The following is a 21,654-nucleotide window of genomic DNA, read 5'->3' on the forward strand; positions in this document are numbered from 1 at the left end:
CCCAAAAAATTGAAAAATCCACCCAAAACCTAAAAAAATTGAATTTTTTATATGAAAAACCTCTTTTGCCCATATCTCCTTAAATATGCGTCCTAGAGCGAAAAGGACTTTAATTCGTGACATCCCCCAAAAAATTGAAAAATCCACCCAAAACCTAAAAAAATTGAAATTTTTATATGAAAAACTTCTTTTGCCCATATCTCCTTAAATATGCGTCCTAGAGCGAAAAGGACTTTAATTCGTGACCACCCCAAAAAATTGAAAAATCCACCCAAAACCTAAAAAAATTGAAATTTTTATACGAAAAACTTCTTTTGCCCATATCTCCTTAAATATGCGTCCTAGAGCGAAAAGGACTTTAATTCGTGACCACACCCAAAAAATTGAAAAATCCACCCAAAACCTAAAAAAATTGAAATTTTTATACGAAAAACTTCTTTTGCCCATATCTCCTTAAATATGCGTCCTAGAGCGAAAAGGACTTTAATTTGTGACACCCCCAAAAAAATTGAAAAATCCACCCAAAACCTAAAAAAAATGAAATTTTTATATGAAAAACTTCTTTTGCCCATATCTCCTTAAATATGCGTCCTAGAGCGAAAAGGACTTTCATTCGTGACCACCCCAAAAAATTGAAAAATCCACCCAAAACCTAAAAAAATTGAAATTTTTATACGAAAAACTTCTTTTGCCCATATCTCCTTAAATGTGCGTCCTAGAGCGAAAAGGACTTTAATACGTGACACCCCCAAAAAATTGAAAAATCCACCCAAAACCTAAAAAAATTGAAATTTTTATATGAAAAACTTCTTTTGCCCATATCTCCTTAAATATGCGTCCTAGAGCGAAAAGGACTTTAATTCGTGACCTCCCCAAAAAATTGAAAAATCCACCCAAAACCTAAAAAAATTGAAATTTTTATATGAAAAACTTCTTTTGCCCATATCTCCTAAACTAAGCGTCCTAGAGCGAAAAGGACTTTAATTCGTGACCACCCCCAAAAAATTGAAAAATCCACCCAAAACCTAAAAAAATTGAAATTTTTATATGAAAAACTTCTTTTGCCCATATCTCCTTAAATATGCGTCCTAGAGCGAAAAGGACTTTAATTCGTGACACCCCCAAAAAATTGAAAAATCCACCCAAAACCTAAAAAAATTGAAATTTTTATACGAAAAACTTCTTTTGCCCATATCTCCTTAAATGTGCGTCCTAGAGCGAAAAGGACTTTAATACGTGACACCCCCAAAAAATTGAAAAATCCACCCAAAACCTAAAAAAATTGAAATTTTTATATGAAAAACTTCTTTTGCCCATATCTCCTTAAATATGCGTCCTAGAGCGAAAAGGACTTTAATTCGTGACCTCCCCAAAAAATTGAAAAATCCACCCAAAACCTAAAAAAATTGAAATTTTTATATGAAAAACTTCTTTTGCCCATATCTCCTTAAATATGCGTCCTAGAGCGAAAAGGACTTTAATTCGTGACCACCCCCAAAAAATTGAAAAATCCATCCAAAACCTAAAAAAATTTAAATTTTTATATGTGTTTGTACACTGGCCTTTTTTATTGAAAACACAAAGATTGTTTCAATTTAATATTTCACAGTTTTGAGTTTTATTTCAGTGGTAAGTATAATGGTGTTCATACAAAGGGTTTCACAAAAGGTAAGTAATGTTAATTCAACGAACTGTTGTTAGGTAAATATGTGCAATGTAAATAGGTAAGTATTTTAGGTTTAAAATTTGATTTTAGGTAAGTATAGGCAATGTAACAAGGTAAGTATTTTAACTAGGGTTTATGTATAATTCACAATTTTGTATGTAAATAGTTTAATTTTTTTTATAATTCAATTTAGGGTAGTTAGGTTCTTTTGCAATTTTACCAATAACAAAAATGTAGTATAAGTAGCCAAAATTTTATTAATTATATGATTAACAAATGCTCACTGTATTATTAAAGTTTGTATCAACGTAGGTTTTAAGTAGCAAATTTAGTATTAGTTAACAAATTTATTTATTTATTTAATTCTCAATTGTGCAATAGTTTTTAGTTCTTATTTAACTGTATGTATACACTGTTGGTTTTGTTTCTTTATGTTTATTTGATAATATTTTACAAACACTTTTGATTTTGTTTTTTATATTCACAATAGTTTGTTTAATAAATTTGTTACTCTTGTTATTTTAACTTTTACTTTGGCTTGTATTTGTTCTCTTTTGGGTTTTTTTATTTCACTTGTCACGACGTTGTGGCGGTTGCAAAGGGCGCAAAACAATTAACTTTACTTTTACATTTTCCAATGTGATGGAAGTTATTTGACAGCTTTGTTATTATTATTCAGCTACTGGTGGCAACAACACTGTGGAGAGAGAGCACTGTGACTAGTGACGTATGTATGTGTCAATGCACCGCTAGTTGCAGTGCTGTTCAAAAGTATAACTCCACAGTGCTGAGCAAAAGTTTAGCGCAATGCTAAACATTCTGGGCCCGCCGTGACAAGTGTTACAATTTTCAGATTCTAGGGCTTAATTCATTGGCATGTTCCTTATTGGACCAGCAAACGTGTAGCCAAGCGTTGTTTGATAGGCGTGCACATCGCCTAGCCCGGTGAAAACATGACCATCTCTTCGTAGCGCTGGATAAACATCGGCTCCCAGCTCTAAATCTATTGTTGTGTTTGAACGTGGGTCTATATCTGCTAGCGTATCTGCAGCGAGATCTCGGGTCGGGTCTTCTAATATAGGGTCTGAATACGGTCTGGTTGGCAAATCATTTGTGATTAGGGCATTTACACGCAGTGCCCACGTACTGTTGGTGCTCCGAGGCATTAAGCGAAACGTTGTAAAGCGATGGCCTCGATGAATAAATGACCGTAGCCCTATGCGTCGAAAGGTAGAATACGCCATCCTGGACATGGTGGCAGATTGATTTATAATTGCCCGAATAGTGGTCCAGGTGTTCACCCCGTCCTCCGACACTCGTACCGTAGCTGTGGGTACAAAAACTAAATCCCACCGCAAAGGGGCGTCATCTTCGCGAGAAGGTGTAGGGTCTGAGGGTGGCGCATCTGCTATTGGTCCAACAAGGTGAGCGGGTCTTAGCGGGTCGTCGAATTGGGGAGCTCCGTGGAGAAGTGAATGATGGCGCAAATTGCATCTTCTACAGCCACTTAGAGAAGGACAGTCAGGAGCAAGATGACTTCTTGCTAGGCAGTTTCTGCAGTAACCACGCCTCTCGACAGTTTCATAGCGTTGTGATGGTGTCTTCTCTAAAAATCGAGCACAGGAACTTATGGCGTGGTCTTCCTGACAGAGACCGCAAGAATATTGCCAGGAAGTTGGTCTTCCGCGCCAATCAACGTGTTGGTTCTGGCGATTGCTGGATCGATGCCTTGGAGTCCTCTCTGGTGCCCTGTTGTTTCTCTCCCGACCGAGTCGCTCACTATTACTTCTATCCGGGCGTGGTAAATATGCAGCCATACCTGAAATAAAAAATCGCTGCGAGTACAAAGTCTTTTTGGTTAAGGCGCAAAAAGCTAGTCATGCGGAAAATAGCTTGACCAGCTTCGTAACGGGTCTACTGAATGTCCCCCTTGCCGTTCGTATATCTACTACCCTTATGTTTTGGTCGGTACCCGGATATATTTTTTCAATCCGACCCATTGCCCAATCAGTGGGAGGAAATCTGTCATCTTTTATTACCACGAGATCATTTTCTTTTAAATTTTCCTGCTGGTACTTCCATTTGTTGCGACGGTGCAATTCTTTAAGGTATTCTGACTTCCACCTCATACAAAAATATTGAGACACAATTTTGAGTCGTTGCCACCTGTTGGCAAGTGTGACATCTTGATCTGAAATATCAGGCTCCGCTGGAGCCAGCATTGAAGTCCCGATCAAAAAATGACCAGGGGTAAGAGGAGAAAAATCATTAGGATCATCATTGGCTCTATACAAAGGTCGTGAATTCAAACAAGCTTCTATACGAGCCAATATGGTAGATAATTCTTCAAAAGTGAAGCTCATATTAGGAATAAACTTTCGTAAATGGGTCTTCAGTGATTTCACACCCGCTTCCCATAAACCGCCCATATGAGGGGCACCAGGAGGTATAAATTTCCACACAAGATTGTTGTGAGAATATTGTTGCAATGTTTGGGTTTGTAAACTTTTCATAAATTGTAGACGATCTTTCTTCAAAAGTTCTGCTGCACCAGTGAAATTCTTCCCATTATCTGAATAAATACAAGAAGGGCAACCTCTTCGAGCAATAAATCGTGAAAAAGCCGCAAGAAAAGACTGTGACGATAAATCACTTGTAGCTTCTAAGTAAACAGCCTTTGTTGCAAAGCACACAAAAATACAGATATAACCTTTGGTTATCAAGCAGACCCTTGTTTTATAGTTTTTAATGTTGAAGGGACCTGCAAAATCAACACCTGTATTAGTAAAAGGTCGTGAAAGCAGGGTGCGTTCAGGCGGAAGTGATGCCATTATTTGAGATTGGGTGTGTCGTTTGAATAATATGCAAGTCTTACAATTGTGGATAACTTTTTTCACCAAAGGTTTTAATCGAAATATCCAGAATTCCGATCTCAAAACACGGGTCATAAGTTGACTACCACCGTGAAGAGTAACTTTATGAGTAAATTCAACCAAAAGTTGTGTAAAGCGAGCATCATATGGCAAAAGAATAGGATGTCTTTCGTTATAACTTAAAACTGGAGATTGAACTAGTCGCCCATTTGACCGCATAATGCCACTTGAGTCAATAAATGGGTTCATCGTCAATAAACTACTAGTAGACGGGATTTTTATTTTCTTCAATAAGTTAGCGTAGTCATGTGCAAAATGTTGACTTTTAGTCATAATGAGCAAACGTCGTTTTGTTTCTTGAATTTCTTCTGGAGTTATCTCCTGGGTAGAAATTCTTAGATGTGATCTGTTTTGCCCGGTATTTCTCCAAAAACGCAAAACATAACTCAATACTCTGTAAGCGCGTGGTAACGAAGAAAGTCGCATCAGAGGGTCTTCAAAAGTGGAAGCATTTAAAACCTTCACAGTCTTTGTTTCTAAATTTGTGTCTTCCAAAATTTCAAATTTCGGCCATCTGTCTCTAGGTAACTTCAACCATTGTGGCCCATGCCACCATAATTGATGTGATTTTAATTCAGAAGGCGTACAACCTCTACTAGCCACATCAGCTGGGTTGTCTTCGGAGTCAACATGTTGCCATTTATCGTTGCCAACATTTTCCAGAATTTCAGAAACACGATTTCCCACAAATGTACTCCATGCACAGGGAGGCTTTTTTAACCACGCTAACACGATTGTAGAATCTGTCCAAAACTGAGTTGAGTAATTAGAAATTTGAAGATTTGTAATCGTTGTTGATGCTAATTTAGAAAGTAAAACTGCTCCGCACAACTCGAGTCGGGGCAAAGAAATCTTTTTAATTGGAGCAACGCGGGTCTTAGCAGCTATCAGATGTGTTTCAACTTGGTTATCTTGGAGTTCAACACGAATATATAAAGCTGCCCCATATGCACTCTCGGATGCATCACAAAACCCATGAATCTCTATTTTTGAATTTGGGACAAAATTAATCCATCTAGGTATTTTTACAGATTCAATAGCGTCACTATTTTTTACGAATTTTTGCCAATTCATGAGAGTAACAGTTTTCAATGGGTCATCCCAGTCGATTTTGTCCAGCCATATTTGCTGCATAACCAATTTGGCTACCACAATAACTGGAGCTAACCATCCACATGGGTCAAATAATTTTGCAATAGAGGATAAAACTTCTCTTTTGGTGTAATTTTGCCTACCTTCTATAGTTGGCTGATTAAAAGTGAAATAATCCCCGGATATGTTCCACCTGACTCCTAGTGTCTTGGTTGATGAGTCCTCAGATAACTCCAACCAGTTTAGTGGAAGCAACTGTTCCGAAGGCAAATCTTGAATAACTTTATGATTATTAGATGACCACTTCATTAGTTTAAAACCCGCAGAGCCCAAAGCTCGAATTAACTCTTTACGAGATTTAATAGCGTCCTCAATAGTGTGCGCGCCAGCTAAAACATCATCTACATATAAATTTTCTCGTATAATTTTGGATGCAATGGGATATTTGTCCGCCACATCCTCTGCAAGTTGAAGAAGTGTCCGGATTGCCAGGAATGGAGCACAATTAACTCCAAAAGTTACTGTTAAGAGTTCAAAATCTTCTAATGGGTCAGTTGGAGATTTTCTAAAAAGTATACGCTGATATTGTGTTTGACTTTTGTCGAGCAGAATTTGTCTGTACATCTTAGTGACATCCGCACAATAAACATACTTAAAGAATCTCCATTTCAGTATTTGTAAGACAAGATCTTGCTGGAGAATGGGTCCAGTAAATAAATTATCATTGAGGCTACGTTTATTTGAGGAAGGGCTTGACGCATTAAAAACAACTCGAAGTTTTGTTGTCAAACGATCAGGTTTTATCACCGCATGATGTGGTAGATAATAATTAGGAGTTTTAGAAATTTCTTGAGGCGAAATTTTCTTCATGTGTCCCAGTTCCAAGTATTCTAAAATTGTTTGATCATATTGTGCCTTTATATCAGGAGTCTTCATTAGCTTCCGCTCCATTCGGAAAAATTGCGCCATTGCGATATTTCGAGAATTTCCTAATTCTTCACAACTTTTAAATGGAAGGGTCACAACATATCTGCCCTGTTCATTACGCTTTGTAGTGTTTTTGAAGTTTAATTCGCAAAATGCATCATCTTCTGATCTCAAAATCTTTTTTGGGATTTCCTCCACCTCCCAAAAACGTGTGAGAATATTTTCAATGGAAACAGTGTTATGTAAGGAGATTCTGTTTTTGTTAACATTTTCGTGAAATATTGGACCACCAACAATCCACCCAAAAACGGTGTGCTGGGCCAATAAAGAGCCGATTGATTTCATAGGTGTATTAGTGTTAAAAATTAAGGGTCCTATATCCATTCCAATTAGAAGATCAACCGGTTGACTGATGTAGAATTTTGGATCTGCCAAATCAAGGTTGACAAAATCCCTAAGTAGTGATAAATCTAGGTTTTGTGCTGGTAAATTTGACGGAAGGGACCTCAAAACAGGAGCCCAAACTTCTAAATGGAAACTAGGGTCTAGACGAGAATGTAAATTGAAAAGACAGGCTTTTGTAGAAGTTTCTGCCACCATCTCACTAACTCCTGTAATATGTACTAAATTTCGTTTAGTTGGCAAACACAATTTATTCTTGAGTTTTTCCGATATGAAAGTAGATTGAGATCCAGAGTCAATGATTGCTCTGGCATCAAATAATTGTCCGCGAGACTCGATTTGAACTAAGGCTGTGAAAAGCAATGTACCTCTGGGATGATCCTCACAAGTTCGATCATCTTGAAGAGTCAAAGTCGTAATATTGTTTTCCATGTTTGGAGTGGACTGTATTTGAGTTGTTAGAGCCGCAGTACTAGTGCCGGGTCGTACTAATTCTCTTGTTGGGTCATGGGTAACATTTTGTGTCTCTGTTCCCTTATGTAACATTGTATGATGTCGCATTTTACATTCTCGACAAGAATATTTACTTTTACAATCTTTTATGCCATGGTTGGATGACAGACAATTGTAGCAAAGATGTGCAACTTTGACAACATGAATTCTATCATTGATATTTTTCTCAATAAATTTGGGACAATCCCGAATAAAATGCACTTCTCTACAAATTGGACACATTTGACTATTTGAACTTGAGTTTGGATAAGTTATTTTTGAATTTGTAGCAACTGCTTTCGAATTAAATTTGTTTTTGCTCCCCGAATGAGGTTTCTGTGAAACGTTGGTTTGAAAACTATTGACGAATTTTCCCTTCTCTGGCCTATATTTGTTATCAACTTTATTTTGGTTTGTTTTATTGAATATTGGTTTTATATTCACCACTGACTCGAGAGTTTTGAATTTGTGAGTCAAAAAAAGTTCGAATCGATTCCAAGTTGGAAGAGTCTTACAGTCTTCCAAAGAATTCTCAAATTCCTCGAAAAAGGGTCTTGGTAATTTTGAAGAACAGAGATAAATTAGAATTGGGTCCCATTCCTTGACTTCTATACCAAGTGTTTCCAGAGTCTGGATACAACTGTTCACTGTTCTTTGAAGTTTTTGCACTGATTGACTTGAATCAACAGAGACGTTGGGCAAATTGAAAAGTGTTTTCAATTGATCATTAACCTGCATTCTTTTGTTTTCGTAACGATCCGTCAAATTTTTCCACGCTAAAATAAACCCATCATTGGTTAATGGAACGTTACTAATTATTTCCCTTGCCTCTCCAGAAGTTTTCTGTGTCAGATGGAATAGTTTTTCGACGTTACTAAGTCGAGAGTTGTTAATATAAATGGCAGAAAAAAGATCCCTAAAAGTAGGCCAAGCGCTGTATCCTCCCCTAAAAACGTCAGTATCACAGGGAGGAAGTCTTAAAGCTGGCGAAAACTCAAGATTCCTATCATGGGTCTCTAAAGATTCTCTTTCTGTCTTTTCTTTGGCCGCGTGATCCTTTAATGCGATTATATCAGCATTGATAGAACTCAAAACTCTTTTGTATGACGACATCGCTTCGTGGTAGTGGGTCCGAAGTTTCGTTTTATCTATTGGTTGTTCCTCACCTTGTGGAACATGATTGCGACAATCGAAGTATGCTTTTTTAACATTTGACCATAGGGTCTCAACTTCTACCCTTAGGGACTCAAGTTGTCGAATATCTTCAGTGGTCTTCGCGACAGAATAAATGCTTTCAAAATCATTCAAATCATTGACACTGTTTACAAATTGCTCTTTAAAAATTTTCTCCATTTTGCCCAATTTATTTCTTATGTCAAAATTTTGATGCGACAAAACTTCGCAAAGATGAAGCAAAAACGAGGATTAAATAAAACCGAATCTTAACCTCTTGCAAAAGAAGTGTTTGATTTTGAAGTGTTACTTTCGGCTATAAAAGTTACAATAAGTTTGAAAACACGGAGATAATTGCGTCAAATGATTAATTATTTCTCCGGACCATCAGAAGAATTACCAAAAAACTCGCAAGACAAAACAATAAAGATAAGAAAAGCGGGTCATAGGTTTACAGGATTAAATAAAGCCCAAATAGTTTCACAAACTTGATAGTGGTATAAGATTTTTGTTAAATTTATTATTGGACAGAGAAAATACAATGTTGTAGTCTTCAGGGCCGAAAATTTCGTATCCATCAACTGAGTTGAAACTAGTTGCCAAATAATAACTTACTTGAGTATTTAGCCTTTATTTATAAAATTCACATCCAAACAAGCATAGAATAAGTCACCCATTAAAATATTTTTAACCAGCCCAGTCTTTGTTTAGGATTTCAAAAACCAAAAAAAAAGTAAGTTTCCAAAACAAAGAAATAACTTTTCAAAACATATGAAAAGATCTTATCAGTATTATGAGCCGTTGAGAGGTGTAAATTTTGCTTTACAGTTGCAAACTTTTTATTTTCAAAGTTGATTTGGGTCACTTTGCAAAATATCAGTTGAATTTCTTTTTAATTGACTTAAGTCAGTTTGCAAATCACCAAATGGAATATGTACGAGGGGTATTGTAAGAGTAAGTATGCGTGGGTCGGTACGAAAGTTTTAAAATTCACCATCCTCCAAATTTCTTACAAAGACAACTTTTCATCATCATTTTTTAATTGATTTTACGATACGAATAGAGGGTTAACAAAACATAAAATAAAAAATTTTCGTACTTTGTAAAAATTTGGCCAAACGTTTGAATTTTCCGTGTCTCAAATTAAAAGTTTCAATTTATCACCAAAAAACGTATGGGAACAACCACTTCGAGGCTCGTAAGTTAGTAAAATTTTTGATACAGATCCCCTGTTATGCCCAACAATAATTAAATTTAGTTTCGAGTTTTTTTTCCAAGAAAAAGATTTTCCAAAAGTTCACAATATATCGGAAATAAATACGAAATCAACAAGTTCAACACAAATTTCGAATTATCCCCAAAATATTTCGTGTTTCATTAAATTTCTTCCATACATTTTTTGACTTAGCTTAACTTGCAAAAAAATCGATTTGGGTCATCACTCATACACAGACAAAATGGATACCAGCAAGATGATAATACACTTTTAATACTAGTGAGATTTATTGTGTCAAATTTATCCAACAAACATGCAAATCAATAAACCAAACAATTTTCCGCAAAAATAGCTTATGTAAGGGTCAAACATACAAAATATATAGGGTCAAGCATGTAAAAAACAACAACTCCTTGGATCAAAGTACGGGAGAGTGTCTTGTTAGCAGCGCCCAATATATTCCGTTGGCTTGTCGCGCCAAAAACGAAAAAAAATCAAAGCTTGTACTCACTTTGGATGTTGTACTTTGTGTTTTTGTTGTTGTTTTGTGGTTGGCTTCCAAATAAACCGCTTCAACGGGATCTGCCTTCCAAAATTCGAGAAGGTTCGATGTTCTGCTTTTTGTTTTTGTTGTTGTGATGTTGTGTATTTTGTGTATTTTAATTTCTTACCGAACCGGCACGAAAAATTTATTTTTGTTAAAGATTTGTTTTTGTAGCACTGTTCAAAATTCACTTTCACAATTTAGCACTTGGTAATATTATGATTTTTTGTTTTTGAACCACACTGTCCAAAATATTTTAAGTTTTTGGAATGTCCCAACAATAATTTAGGGAAAGCAAAAATTATTTTGATGCAAATTTTCACATACGGTTCGAATGGACCAAATAATGTTTGTACACTGGCCTTTTTTATTGAAAACACAAAGATTGTTTCAATTTAATATTTCACAGTTTTGAGTTTTATTTCAGTGGTAAGTATAATGGTGTTCATACAAAGGGTTTCACAAAAGGTAAGTAATGTTAATTCAACGAACTGTTGTTAGGTAAATATGTGCAATGTAAATAGGTAAGTATTTTAGGTTTAAAATTTGATTTTAGGTAAGTATAGGCAATGTAACAAGGTAAGTATTTTAACTAGGGTTTATGTATAATTCACAATTTTGTATGTAAATAGTTTAATTTTTTTTATAATTCAATTTAGGGTAGTTAGGTTCTTTTGCAATTTTACCAATAACAAAAATGTAGTATAAGTAGCCAAAATTTTATTAATTATATGATTAACAAATGCTCACTGTATTATTAAAGTTTGTATCAACGTAGGTTTTAAGTAGCAAATTTAGTATTAGTTAACAAATTTATTTATTTATTTAATTCTCAATTGTGCAATAGTTTTTAGTTCTTATTTAACTGTATGTATACACTGTTGGTTTTGTTTCTTTATGTTTATTTGATAATATTTTACAAACACTTTTGATTTTGTTTTTTATATTCACAATAGTTTGTTTAATAAATTTGTTACTCTTGTTATTTTAACTTTTACTTTGGCTTGTATTTGTTCTCTTTTGGGTTTTTTTATTTCACTTGTCACGACGTTGTGGCGGTTGCAAAGGGCGCAAAACAATTAACTTTACTTTTACATTTTCCAATGTGATGGAAGTTATTTGACAGCTTTGTTATTATTATTCAGCTACTGGTGGCAACAACACTGTGGAGAGAGAGCACTGTGACTAGTGACGTATGTATGTGTCAATGCACCGCTAGTTGCAGTGCTGTTCAAAAGTATAACTCCACAGTGCTGAGCAAAAGTTTAGCGCAATGCTAAACATTCTGGGCCCGCCGTGACAAGTGTTACAATTTTCAGATTCTAGGGCTTAATTCATTGGCATGTTCCTTATTGGACCAGCAAACGTGTAGCCAAGCGTTGTTTGATAGGCGTGCACATCGCCTAGCCCGGTGAAAACATGACCATCTCTTCGTAGCGCTGGATAAACATCGGCTCCCAGCTCTAAATCTATTGTTGTGTTTGAACGTGGGTCTATATCTGCTAGCGTATCTGCAGCGAGATCTCGGGTCGGGTCTTCTAATATAGGGTCTGAATACGGTCTGGTTGGCAAATCATTTGTGATTAGGGCATTTACACGCAGTGCCCACGTACTGTTGGTGCTCCGAGGCATTAAGCGAAACGTTGTAAAGCGATGGCCTCGATGAATAAATGACCGTAGCCCTATGCGTCGAAAGGTAGAATACGCCATCCTGGACATGGTGGCAGATTGATTTATAATTGCCCGAATAGTGGTCCAGGTGTTCACCCCGTCCTCCGACACTCGTACCGTAGCTGTGGGTACAAAAACTAAATCCCACCGCAAAGGGGCGTCATCTTCGCGAGAAGGTGTAGGGTCTGAGGGTGGCGCATCTGCTATTGGTCCAACAAGGTGAGCGGGTCTTAGCGGGTCGTCGAATTGGGGAGCTCCGTGGAGAAGTGAATGATGGCGCAAATTGCATCTTCTACAGCCACTTAGAGAAGGACAGTCAGGAGCAAGATGACTTCTTGCTAGGCAGTTTCTGCAGTAACCACGCCTCTCGACAGTTTCATAGCGTTGTGATGGTGTCTTCTCTAAAAATCGAGCACAGGAACTTATGGCGTGGTCTTCCTGACAGAGACCGCAAGAATATTGCCAGGAAGTTGGTCTTCCGCGCCAATCAACGTGTTGGTTCTGGCGATTGCTGGATCGATGCCTTGGAGTCCTCTCTGGTGCCCTGTTGTTTCTCTCCCGACCGAGTCGCTCACTATTACTTCTATCCGGGCGTGGTAAATATGCAGCCATACCTGAAATAAAAAATCGCTGCGAGTACAAAGTCTTTTTGGTTAAGGCGCAAAAAGCTAGTCATGCGGAAAATAGCTTGACCAGCTTCGTAACGGGTCTACTGAATGTCCCCCTTGCCGTTCGTATATCTACTACCCTTATGTTTTGGTCGGTACCCGGATATATTTTTTCAATCCGACCCATTGCCCAATCAGTGGGAGGAAATCTGTCATCTTTTATTACCACGAGATCATTTTCTTTTAAATTTTCCTGCTGGTACTTCCATTTGTTGCGACGGTGCAATTCTTTAAGGTATTCTGACTTCCACCTCATACAAAAATATTGAGACACAATTTTGAGTCGTTGCCACCTGTTGGCAAGTGTGACATCTTGATCTGAAATATCAGGCTCCGCTGGAGCCAGCATTGAAGTCCCGATCAAAAAATGACCAGGGGTAAGAGGAGAAAAATCATTAGGATCATCATTGGCTCTATACAAAGGTCGTGAATTCAAACAAGCTTCTATACGAGCCAATATGGTAGATAATTCTTCAAAAGTGAAGCTCATATTAGGAATAAACTTTCGTAAATGGGTCTTCAGTGATTTCACACCCGCTTCCCATAAACCGCCCATATGAGGGGCACCAGGAGGTATAAATTTCCACACAAGATTGTTGTGAGAATATTGTTGCAATGTTTGGGTTTGTAAACTTTTCATAAATTGTAGACGATCTTTCTTCAAAAGTTCTGCTGCACCAGTGAAATTCTTCCCATTATCTGAATAAATACAAGAAGGGCAACCTCTTCGAGCAATAAATCGTGAAAAAGCCGCAAGAAAAGACTGTGACGATAAATCACTTGTAGCTTCTAAGTAAACAGCCTTTGTTGCAAAGCACACAAAAATACAGATATAACCTTTGGTTATCAAGCAGACCCTTGTTTTATAGTTTTTAATGTTGAAGGGACCTGCAAAATCAACACCTGTATTAGTAAAAGGTCGTGAAAGCAGGGTGCGTTCAGGCGGAAGTGATGCCATTATTTGAGATTGGGTGTGTCGTTTGAATAATATGCAAGTCTTACAATTGTGGATAACTTTTTTCACCAAAGGTTTTAATCGAAATATCCAGAATTCCGATCTCAAAACACGGGTCATAAGTTGACTACCACCGTGAAGAGTAACTTTATGAGTAAATTCAACCAAAAGTTGTGTAAAGCGAGCATCATATGGCAAAAGAATAGGATGTCTTTCGTTATAACTTAAAACTGGAGATTGAACTAGTCGCCCATTTGACCGCATAATGCCACTTGAGTCAATAAATGGGTTCATCGTCAATAAACTACTAGTAGACGGGATTTTTATTTTCTTCAATAAGTTAGCGTAGTCATGTGCAAAATGTTGACTTTTAGTCATAATGAGCAAACGTCGTTTTGTTTCTTGAATTTCTTCTGGAGTTATCTCCTGGGTAGAAATTCTTAGATGTGATCTGTTTTGCCCGGTATTTCTCCAAAAACGCAAAACATAACTCAATACTCTGTAAGCGCGTGGTAACGAAGAAAGTCGCATCAGAGGGTCTTCAAAAGTGGAAGCATTTAAAACCTTCACAGTCTTTGTTTCTAAATTTGTGTCTTCCAAAATTTCAAATTTCGGCCATCTGTCTCTAGGTAACTTCAACCATTGTGGCCCATGCCACCATAATTGATGTGATTTTAATTCAGAAGGCGTACAACCTCTACTAGCCACATCAGCTGGGTTGTCTTCGGAGTCAACATGTTGCCATTTATCGTTGCCAACATTTTCCAGAATTTCAGAAACACGATTTCCCACAAATGTACTCCATGCACAGGGAGGCTTTTTTAACCACGCTAACACGATTGTAGAATCTGTCCAAAACTGAGTTGAGTAATTAGAAATTTGAAGATTTGTAATCGTTGTTGATGCTAATTTAGAAAGTAAAACTGCTCCGCACAACTCGAGTCGGGGCAAAGAAATCTTTTTAATTGGAGCAACGCGGGTCTTAGCAGCTATCAGATGTGTTTCAACTTGGTTATCTTGGAGTTCAACACGAATATATAAAGCTGCCCCATATGCACTCTCGGATGCATCACAAAACCCATGAATCTCTATTTTTGAATTTGGGACAAAATTAATCCATCTAGGTATTTTTACAGATTCAATAGCGTCACTATTTTTTACGAATTTTTGCCAATTCATGAGAGTAACAGTTTTCAATGGGTCATCCCAGTCGATTTTGTCCAGCCATATTTGCTGCATAACCAATTTGGCTACCACAATAACTGGAGCTAACCATCCACATGGGTCAAATAATTTTGCAATAGAGGATAAAACTTCTCTTTTGGTGTAATTTTGCCTACCTTCTATAGTTGGCTGATTAAAAGTGAAATAATCCCCGGATATGTTCCACCTGACTCCTAGTGTCTTGGTTGATGAGTCCTCAGATAACTCCAACCAGTTTAGTGGAAGCAACTGTTCCGAAGGCAAATCTTGAATAACTTTATGATTATTAGATGACCACTTCATTAGTTTAAAACCCGCAGAGCCCAAAGCTCGAATTAACTCTTTACGAGATTTAATAGCGTCCTCAATAGTGTGCGCGCCAGCTAAAACATCATCTACATATAAATTTTCTCGTATAATTTTGGATGCAATGGGATATTTGTCCGCCACATCCTCTGCAAGTTGAAGAAGTGTCCGGATTGCCAGGAATGGAGCACAATTAACTCCAAAAGTTACTGTTAAGAGTTCAAAATCTTCTAATGGGTCAGTTGGAGATTTTCTAAAAAGTATACGCTGATATTGTGTTTGACTTTTGTCGAGCAGAATTTGTCTGTACATCTTAGTGACATCCGCACAATAAACATACTTAAAGAATCTCCATTTCAGTATTTGTAAGACAAGATCTTGCTGGAGAATGGGTCCAGTAAATAAATTATCATTGAGGCTACGTTTATTTGAGGAAGGGCTTGACGCATTAAAAACAACTCGAAGTTTTGTTGTCAAACGATCAGGTTTTATCACCGCATGATGTGGTAGATAATAATTAGGAGTTTTAGAAATTTCTTGAGGCGAAATTTTCTTCATGTGTCCCAGTTCCAAGTATTCTAAAATTGTTTGATCATATTGTGCCTTTATATCAGGAGTCTTCATTAGCTTCCGCTCCATTCGGAAAAATTGCGCCATTGCGATATTTCGAGAATTTCCTAATTCTTCACAACTTTTAAATGGAAGGGTCACAACATATCTGCCCTGTTCATTACGCTTTGTAGTGTTTTTGAAGTTTAATTCGCAAAATGCATCATCTTCTGATCTCAAAATCTTTTTTGGGATTTCCTCCACCTCCCAAAAACGTGTGAGAATATTTTCAATGGAAACAGTGTTATGTAAGGAGATTCTGTTTTTGTTAACATTTTCGTGAAATATTGGACCACCAACAATCCACCCAAAAACGGTGTGCTGGGCCAATAAAGAGCCGATTGATTTCATAGGTGTATTAGTGTTAAAAATTAAGGGTCCTATATCCATTCCAATTAGAAGATCAACCGGTTGACTGATGTAGAATTTTGGATCTGCCAAATCAAGGTTGACAAAATCCCTAAGTAGTGATAAATCTAGGTTTTGTGCTGGTAAATTTGACGGAAGGGACCTCAAAACAGGAGCCCAAACTTCTAAATGGAAACTAGGGTCTAGACGAGAATGTAAATTGAAAAGACAGGCTTTTGTAGAAGTTTCTGCCACCATCTCACTAACTCCTGTAATATGTACTAAATTTCGTTTAGTTGGCAAACACAATTTATTCTTGAGTTTTTCCGATATGAAAGTAGATTGAGATCCAGAGTCAATGATTGCTCTGGCATCAAATAATTGTCCGCGAGACTCGATTTGAACTAAGGCTGTGAAAAGCAATGTACCTCTGGGATGATCCTCACAAGTTCGATCATCTTGAAGAGTCAAAGTCGTAATATTGTTTTCCATGTTTGGAGTGGACTGTATTTGAGTTGTTAGAGCCGCAGTACTAGTGCCGGGTCGTACTAATTCTCTTGTTGGGTCATGGGTAACATTTTGTGTCTCTGTTCCCTTATGTAACATTGTATGATGTCGCATTTTACATTCTCGACAAGAATATTTACTTTTACAATCTTTTATGCCATGGTTGGATGACAGACAATTGTAGCAAAGATGTGCAACTTTGACAACATGAATTCTATCATTGATATTTTTCTCAATAAATTTGGGACAATCCCGAATAAAATGCACTTCTCTACAAATTGGACACATTTGACTATTTGAACTTGAGTTTGGATAAGTTATTTTTGAATTTGTAGCAACTGCTTTCGAATTAAATTTGTTTTTGCTCCCCGAATGAGGTTTCTGTGAAACGTTGGTTTGAAAACTATTGACGAATTTTCCCTTCTCTGGCCTATATTTGTTATCAACTTTATTTTGGTTTGTTTTATTGAATATTGGTTTTATATTCACCACTGACTCGAGAGTTTTGAATTTGTGAGTCAAAAAAAGTTCGAATCGATTCCAAGTTGGAAGAGTCTTACAGTCTTCCAAAGAATTCTCAAATTCCTCGAAAAAGGGTCTTGGTAATTTTGAAGAACAGAGATAAATTAGAATTGGGTCCCATTCCTTGACTTCTATACCAAGTGTTTCCAGAGTCTGGATACAACTGTTCACTGTTCTTTGAAGTTTTTGCACTGATTGACTTGAATCAACAGAGACGTTGGGCAAATTGAAAAGTGTTTTCAATTGATCATTAACCTGCATTCTTTTGTTTTCGTAACGATCCGTCAAATTTTTCCACGCTAAAATAAACCCATCATTGGTTAATGGAACGTTACTAATTATTTCCCTTGCCTCTCCAGAAGTTTTCTGTGTCAGATGGAATAGTTTTTCGACGTTACTAAGTCGAGAGTTGTTAATATAAATGGCAGAAAAAAGATCCCTAAAAGTAGGCCAAGCGCTGTATCCTCCCCTAAAAACGTCAGTATCACAGGGAGGAAGTCTTAAAGCTGGCGAAAACTCAAGATTCCTATCATGGGTCTCTAAAGATTCTCTTTCTGTCTTTTCTTTGGCCGCGTGATCCTTTAATGCGATTATATCAGCATTGATAGAACTCAAAACTCTTTTGTATGACGACATCGCTTCGTGGTAGTGGGTCCGAAGTTTCGTTTTATCTATTGGTTGTTCCTCACCTTGTGGAACATGATTGCGACAATCGAAGTATGCTTTTTTAACATTTGACCATAGGGTCTCAACTTCTACCCTTAGGGACTCAAGTTGTCGAATATCTTCAGTGGTCTTCGCGACAGAATAAATGCTTTCAAAATCATTCAAATCATTGACACTGTTTACAAATTGCTCTTTAAAAATTTTCTCCATTTTGCCCAATTTATTTCTTATGTCAAAATTTTGATGCGACAAAACTTCGCAAAGATGAAGCAAAAACGAGGATTAAATAAAACCGAATCTTAACCTCTTGCAAAAGAAGTGTTTGATTTTGAAGTGTTACTTTCGGCTATAAAAGTTACAATAAGTTTGAAAACACGGAGATAATTGCGTCAAATGATTAATTATTTCTCCGGACCATCAGAAGAATTACCAAAAAACTCGCAAGACAAAACAATAAAGATAAGAAAAGCGGGTCATAGGTTTACAGGATTAAATAAAGCCCAAATAGTTTCACAAACTTGATAGTGGTATAAGATTTTTGTTAAATTTATTATTGGACAGAGAAAATACAATGTTGTAGTCTTCAGGGCCGAAAATTTCGTATCCATCAACTGAGTTGAAACTAGTTGCCAAATAATAACTTACTTGAGTATTTAGCCTTTATTTATAAAATTCACATCCAAACAAGCATAGAATAAGTCACCCATTAAAATATTTTTAACCAGCCCAGTCTTTGTTTAGGATTTCAAAAACCAAAAAAAAAGTAAGTTTCCAAAACAAAGAAATAACTTTTCAAAACATATGAAAAGATCTTATCAGTATTATGAGCCGTTGAGAGGTGTAAATTTTGCTTTACAGTTGCAAACTTTTTATTTTCAAAGTTGATTTGGGTCACTTTGCAAAATATCAGTTGAATTTCTTTTTAATTGACTTAAGTCAGTTTGCAAATCACCAAATGGAATATGTACGAGGGGTATTGTAAGAGTAAGTATGCGTGGGTCGGTACGAAAGTTTTAAAATTCACCATCCTCCAAATTTCTTACAAAGACAACTTTTCATCATCATTTTTTAATTGATTTTACGATACGAATAGAGGGTTAACAAAACATAAAATAAAAAATTTTCGTACTTTGTAAAAATTTGGCCAAACGTTTGAATTTTCCGTGTCTCAAATTAAAAGTTTCAATTTATCACCAAAAAACGTATGGGAACAACCACTTCGAGGCTCGTAAGTTAGTAAAATTTTTGATACAGATCCCCTGTTATGCCCAACAATAATTAAATTTAGTTTCGAGTTTTTTTTCCAAGAAAAAGATTTTCCAAAAGTTCACAATATATCGGAAATAAATACGAAATCAACAAGTTCAACACAAATTTCGAATTATCCCCAAAATATTTCGTGTTTCATTAAATTTCTTCCATACATTTTTTGACTTAGCTTAACTTGCAAAAAAATCGATTTGGGTCATCACTCATACACAGACAAAATGGATACCAGCAAGATGATAATACACTTTTAATACTAGTGAGATTTATTGTGTCAAATTTATCCAACAAACATGCAAATCAATAAACCAAACAATTTTCCGCAAAAATAGCTTATGTAAGGGTCAAACATACAAAATATATAGGGTCAAGCATGTAAAAAACAACAACTCCTTGGATCAAAGTACGGGAGAGTGTCTTGTTAGCAGCGCCCAATATATTCCGTTGGCTTGTCGCGCCAAAAACGAAAAAAAATCAAAGCTTGTACTCACTTTGGATGTTGTACTTTGTGTTTTTGTTGTTGTTTTGTGGTTGGCTTCCAAATAAACCGCTTCAACGGGATCTGCCTTCCAAAATTCGAGAAGGTTCGATGTTCTGCTTTTTGTTTTTGTTGTTGTGATGTTGTGTATTTTGTGTATTTTAATTTCTTACCGAACCGGCACGAAAAATTTATTTTTGTTAAAGATTTGTTTTTGTAGCACTGTTCAAAATTCACTTTCACAATTTAGCACTTGGTAATATTATGATTTTTTGTTTTTGAACCACACTGTCCAAAATATTTTAAGTTTTTGGAATGTCCCAACAATAATTTAGGGAAAGCAAAAATTATTTTGATGCAAATTTTCACATACGGTTCGAATGGACCAAATAATGTTTGTACACTGGCCTTTTTTATTGAAAACACAAAGATTGTTTCAATTTAATATTTCACAGTTTTGAGTTTTATTTCAGTGGTAAGTATAATGGTGTTCATACAAAGGGTTTCACAAAAGGTAAGTAATGTTAATTCAACGAACTGTTGTTAGGTAAATATGTGCAATGTAAATAGGTAAGTATTTTAGGTTTAAAATTTGATTTTAGGTAAGTATAGGCAATGTAACAAGGTAAGTATTTTAACTAGGGTTTATGTATAATTCACAATTTTGTATGTAAATAGTTTAATTTTTTTTATAATTCAATTTAGGGTAGTTAGGTTCTTTTGCAATTTTACCAATAACAAAAATGTAGTATAAGTAGCCAAAATTTTATTAATTATATGATTAACAAATGCTCACTGTATTATTAAAGTTTGTATCAACGTAGGTTTTAAGTAGCAAATTTAGTATTAGTTAACAAATTTATTTATTTATTTAATTCTCAATTGTGCAATAGTTTTTAGTTCTTATTTAACTGTATGTATACACTGTTGGTTTTGTTTCTTTATGTTTATTTGATAATATTTTACAAACACTTTTGATTTTGTTTTTTATATTCACAATAGTTTGTTTAATAAATTTGTTACTCTTGTTATTTTAACTTTTACTTTGGCTTGTATTTGTTCTCTTTTGGGTTTTTTTATTTCACTTGTCACGACGTTGTGGCGGTTGCAAAGGGCGCAAAACAATTAACTTTACTTTTACATTTTCCAATGTGATGGAAGTTATTTGACAGCTTTGTTATTATTATTCAGCTACTGGTGGCAACAACACTGTGGAGAGAGAGCACTGTGACTAGTGACGTATGTATGTGTCAATGCACCGCTAGTTGCAGTGCTGTTCAAAAGTATAACTCCACAGTGCTGAGCAAAAGTTTAGCGCAATGCTAAACAATATGAAAAACTTCTTTTGCCCATATCTCCTAAACTAAGCGTCCTAGAGCGAAAAGGACTTTAATTCGTGACCTCCCCCAAAAAATTGAAAAATCCATCCAAAATCTAAAAAAATTTTAATTTTTATATGAAAAACTTCTTTTGCCCATATCTCCTAAACTAAGCGTCCTAGAGCGAAAAGGACTTTAATTCGTGACCACCCCCAAAAAATTGAAAAATCCACCCAAAACCTAAAAAAATTGAAATTTTTATATGAAAAACTTCTTTTGCCCATATCTCCTTAAATATGCGTCCTAGAGCGAAAAGGACTTTAATTCGTGACACCCCCAAAAAATTGAAAAATCCACCCAAAACCTAAAAATAAAAAAAAAATTTTATATGAAAAACTTCTTTTGCCCATATCTCCTTAAATATGCGTCCTAGAGCGAAAAGGACTTTAATTCGTGACCACCCCAAAAAATTGAAAAATCCACCCAAAACCTAAAAAAATTGAAATTTTTATACGAAAAACTTCTTTTGCCCATATCTCCTTAAATATGCGCCCTAGAGCGAAAAGGACTTTAATTCGTGACCACCCCCAAAAAATTGAAAAATCCACCCAAAACCTAAAAAAATTGAAATTTTTATATGAAAAACTTCTTTTGCCCATATCTCCTTAAATATGCGTCCTAGAGCGAAAAG

The 21,654-nt window shown here is 36.0% G+C and overlaps 4 protein-coding genes across 4 annotated transcripts; all 4 read right to left on the reverse strand.

The window, feature by feature from the left end:
• Positions 1–1,904: 1,904 nt before the first annotated feature.
• LOC142222094 (uncharacterized) lies at positions 1,905–11,090 on the reverse strand. The gene is made up of 2 exons (XM_075292054.1): positions 10,413–11,090; positions 1,905–3,485 (listed from the first exon to the last, which is right to left on the reverse strand). Exon 2 carries the CDS (start codon positions 3,481–3,483, stop codon positions 2,530–2,532), a length of 954 nt encoding a protein of 317 aa, XP_075148169.1. The 5' UTR covers positions 3,484–3,485; positions 10,413–11,090; the 3' UTR covers positions 1,905–2,529.
• Positions 3,544–8,865, reverse strand: LOC142232891 (uncharacterized). Its single transcript, XM_075303602.1, has 2 exons — positions 6,920–8,865; positions 3,544–6,694 (listed from the first exon to the last, which is right to left on the reverse strand). Exons 1-2 carry the CDS (start codon positions 8,863–8,865, stop codon positions 3,544–3,546), a joined length of 5,097 nt encoding a protein of 1,698 aa, XP_075159717.1.
• A 59-nt stretch (positions 11,091–11,149) lies between the features above and the next one.
• Positions 11,150–20,335, reverse strand: LOC142222093 (uncharacterized). The gene is made up of 2 exons (XM_075292053.1): positions 19,658–20,335; positions 11,150–12,730 (listed from the first exon to the last, which is right to left on the reverse strand). Exon 2 carries the CDS (start codon positions 12,726–12,728, stop codon positions 11,775–11,777), a length of 954 nt encoding a protein of 317 aa, XP_075148168.1. The 5' UTR covers positions 12,729–12,730; positions 19,658–20,335; the 3' UTR covers positions 11,150–11,774.
• LOC142232901 (uncharacterized) lies at positions 12,789–18,110 on the reverse strand. Its single transcript, XM_075303613.1, has 2 exons — positions 16,165–18,110; positions 12,789–15,939 (listed from the first exon to the last, which is right to left on the reverse strand). The coding sequence occupies exons 1-2, from the start codon at positions 18,108–18,110 to the stop codon at positions 12,789–12,791; spliced, it is 5,097 nt and encodes a 1,698-aa protein (XP_075159728.1).
• Positions 20,336–21,654: the final 1,319 nt, after the last annotated feature.

This window comes from Haematobia irritans, chromosome 1, assembly GCF_050003625.1.
Source record: "Haematobia irritans isolate KBUSLIRL chromosome 1, ASM5000362v1, whole genome shotgun sequence".
Classification (NCBI taxonomy): domain Eukaryota; kingdom Metazoa; phylum Arthropoda; class Insecta; order Diptera; family Muscidae; genus Haematobia; species Haematobia irritans.

Bases quoted from the DNA above. Each gene is read 5' to 3' on its own strand.
- LOC142222094 (XM_075292054.1), bottom strand. From the start codon at position 3,483: ATGGCTGCATATTTACCACGCCCGGATAGAAGTAATAGTGAGCGACTC.
- LOC142232891 (XM_075303602.1), bottom strand. From the start codon at position 8,865: ATGGAGAAAATTTTTAAAGAGCAATTTGTAAACAGTGTCAATGATTTG. The intron at 6,695-6,919 runs GTGGATTGTTGG...TCCATTTAAAAG, and splicing joins GCCCAGCACACCGTTTTTGG to TTGTGAAGAATTAGGAAATT.
- LOC142222093 (XM_075292053.1), bottom strand. From the start codon at position 12,728: ATGGCTGCATATTTACCACGCCCGGATAGAAGTAATAGTGAGCGACTC.
- LOC142232901 (XM_075303613.1), bottom strand. From the start codon at position 18,110: ATGGAGAAAATTTTTAAAGAGCAATTTGTAAACAGTGTCAATGATTTG. The intron at 15,940-16,164 runs GTGGATTGTTGG...TCCATTTAAAAG, and splicing joins GCCCAGCACACCGTTTTTGG to TTGTGAAGAATTAGGAAATT.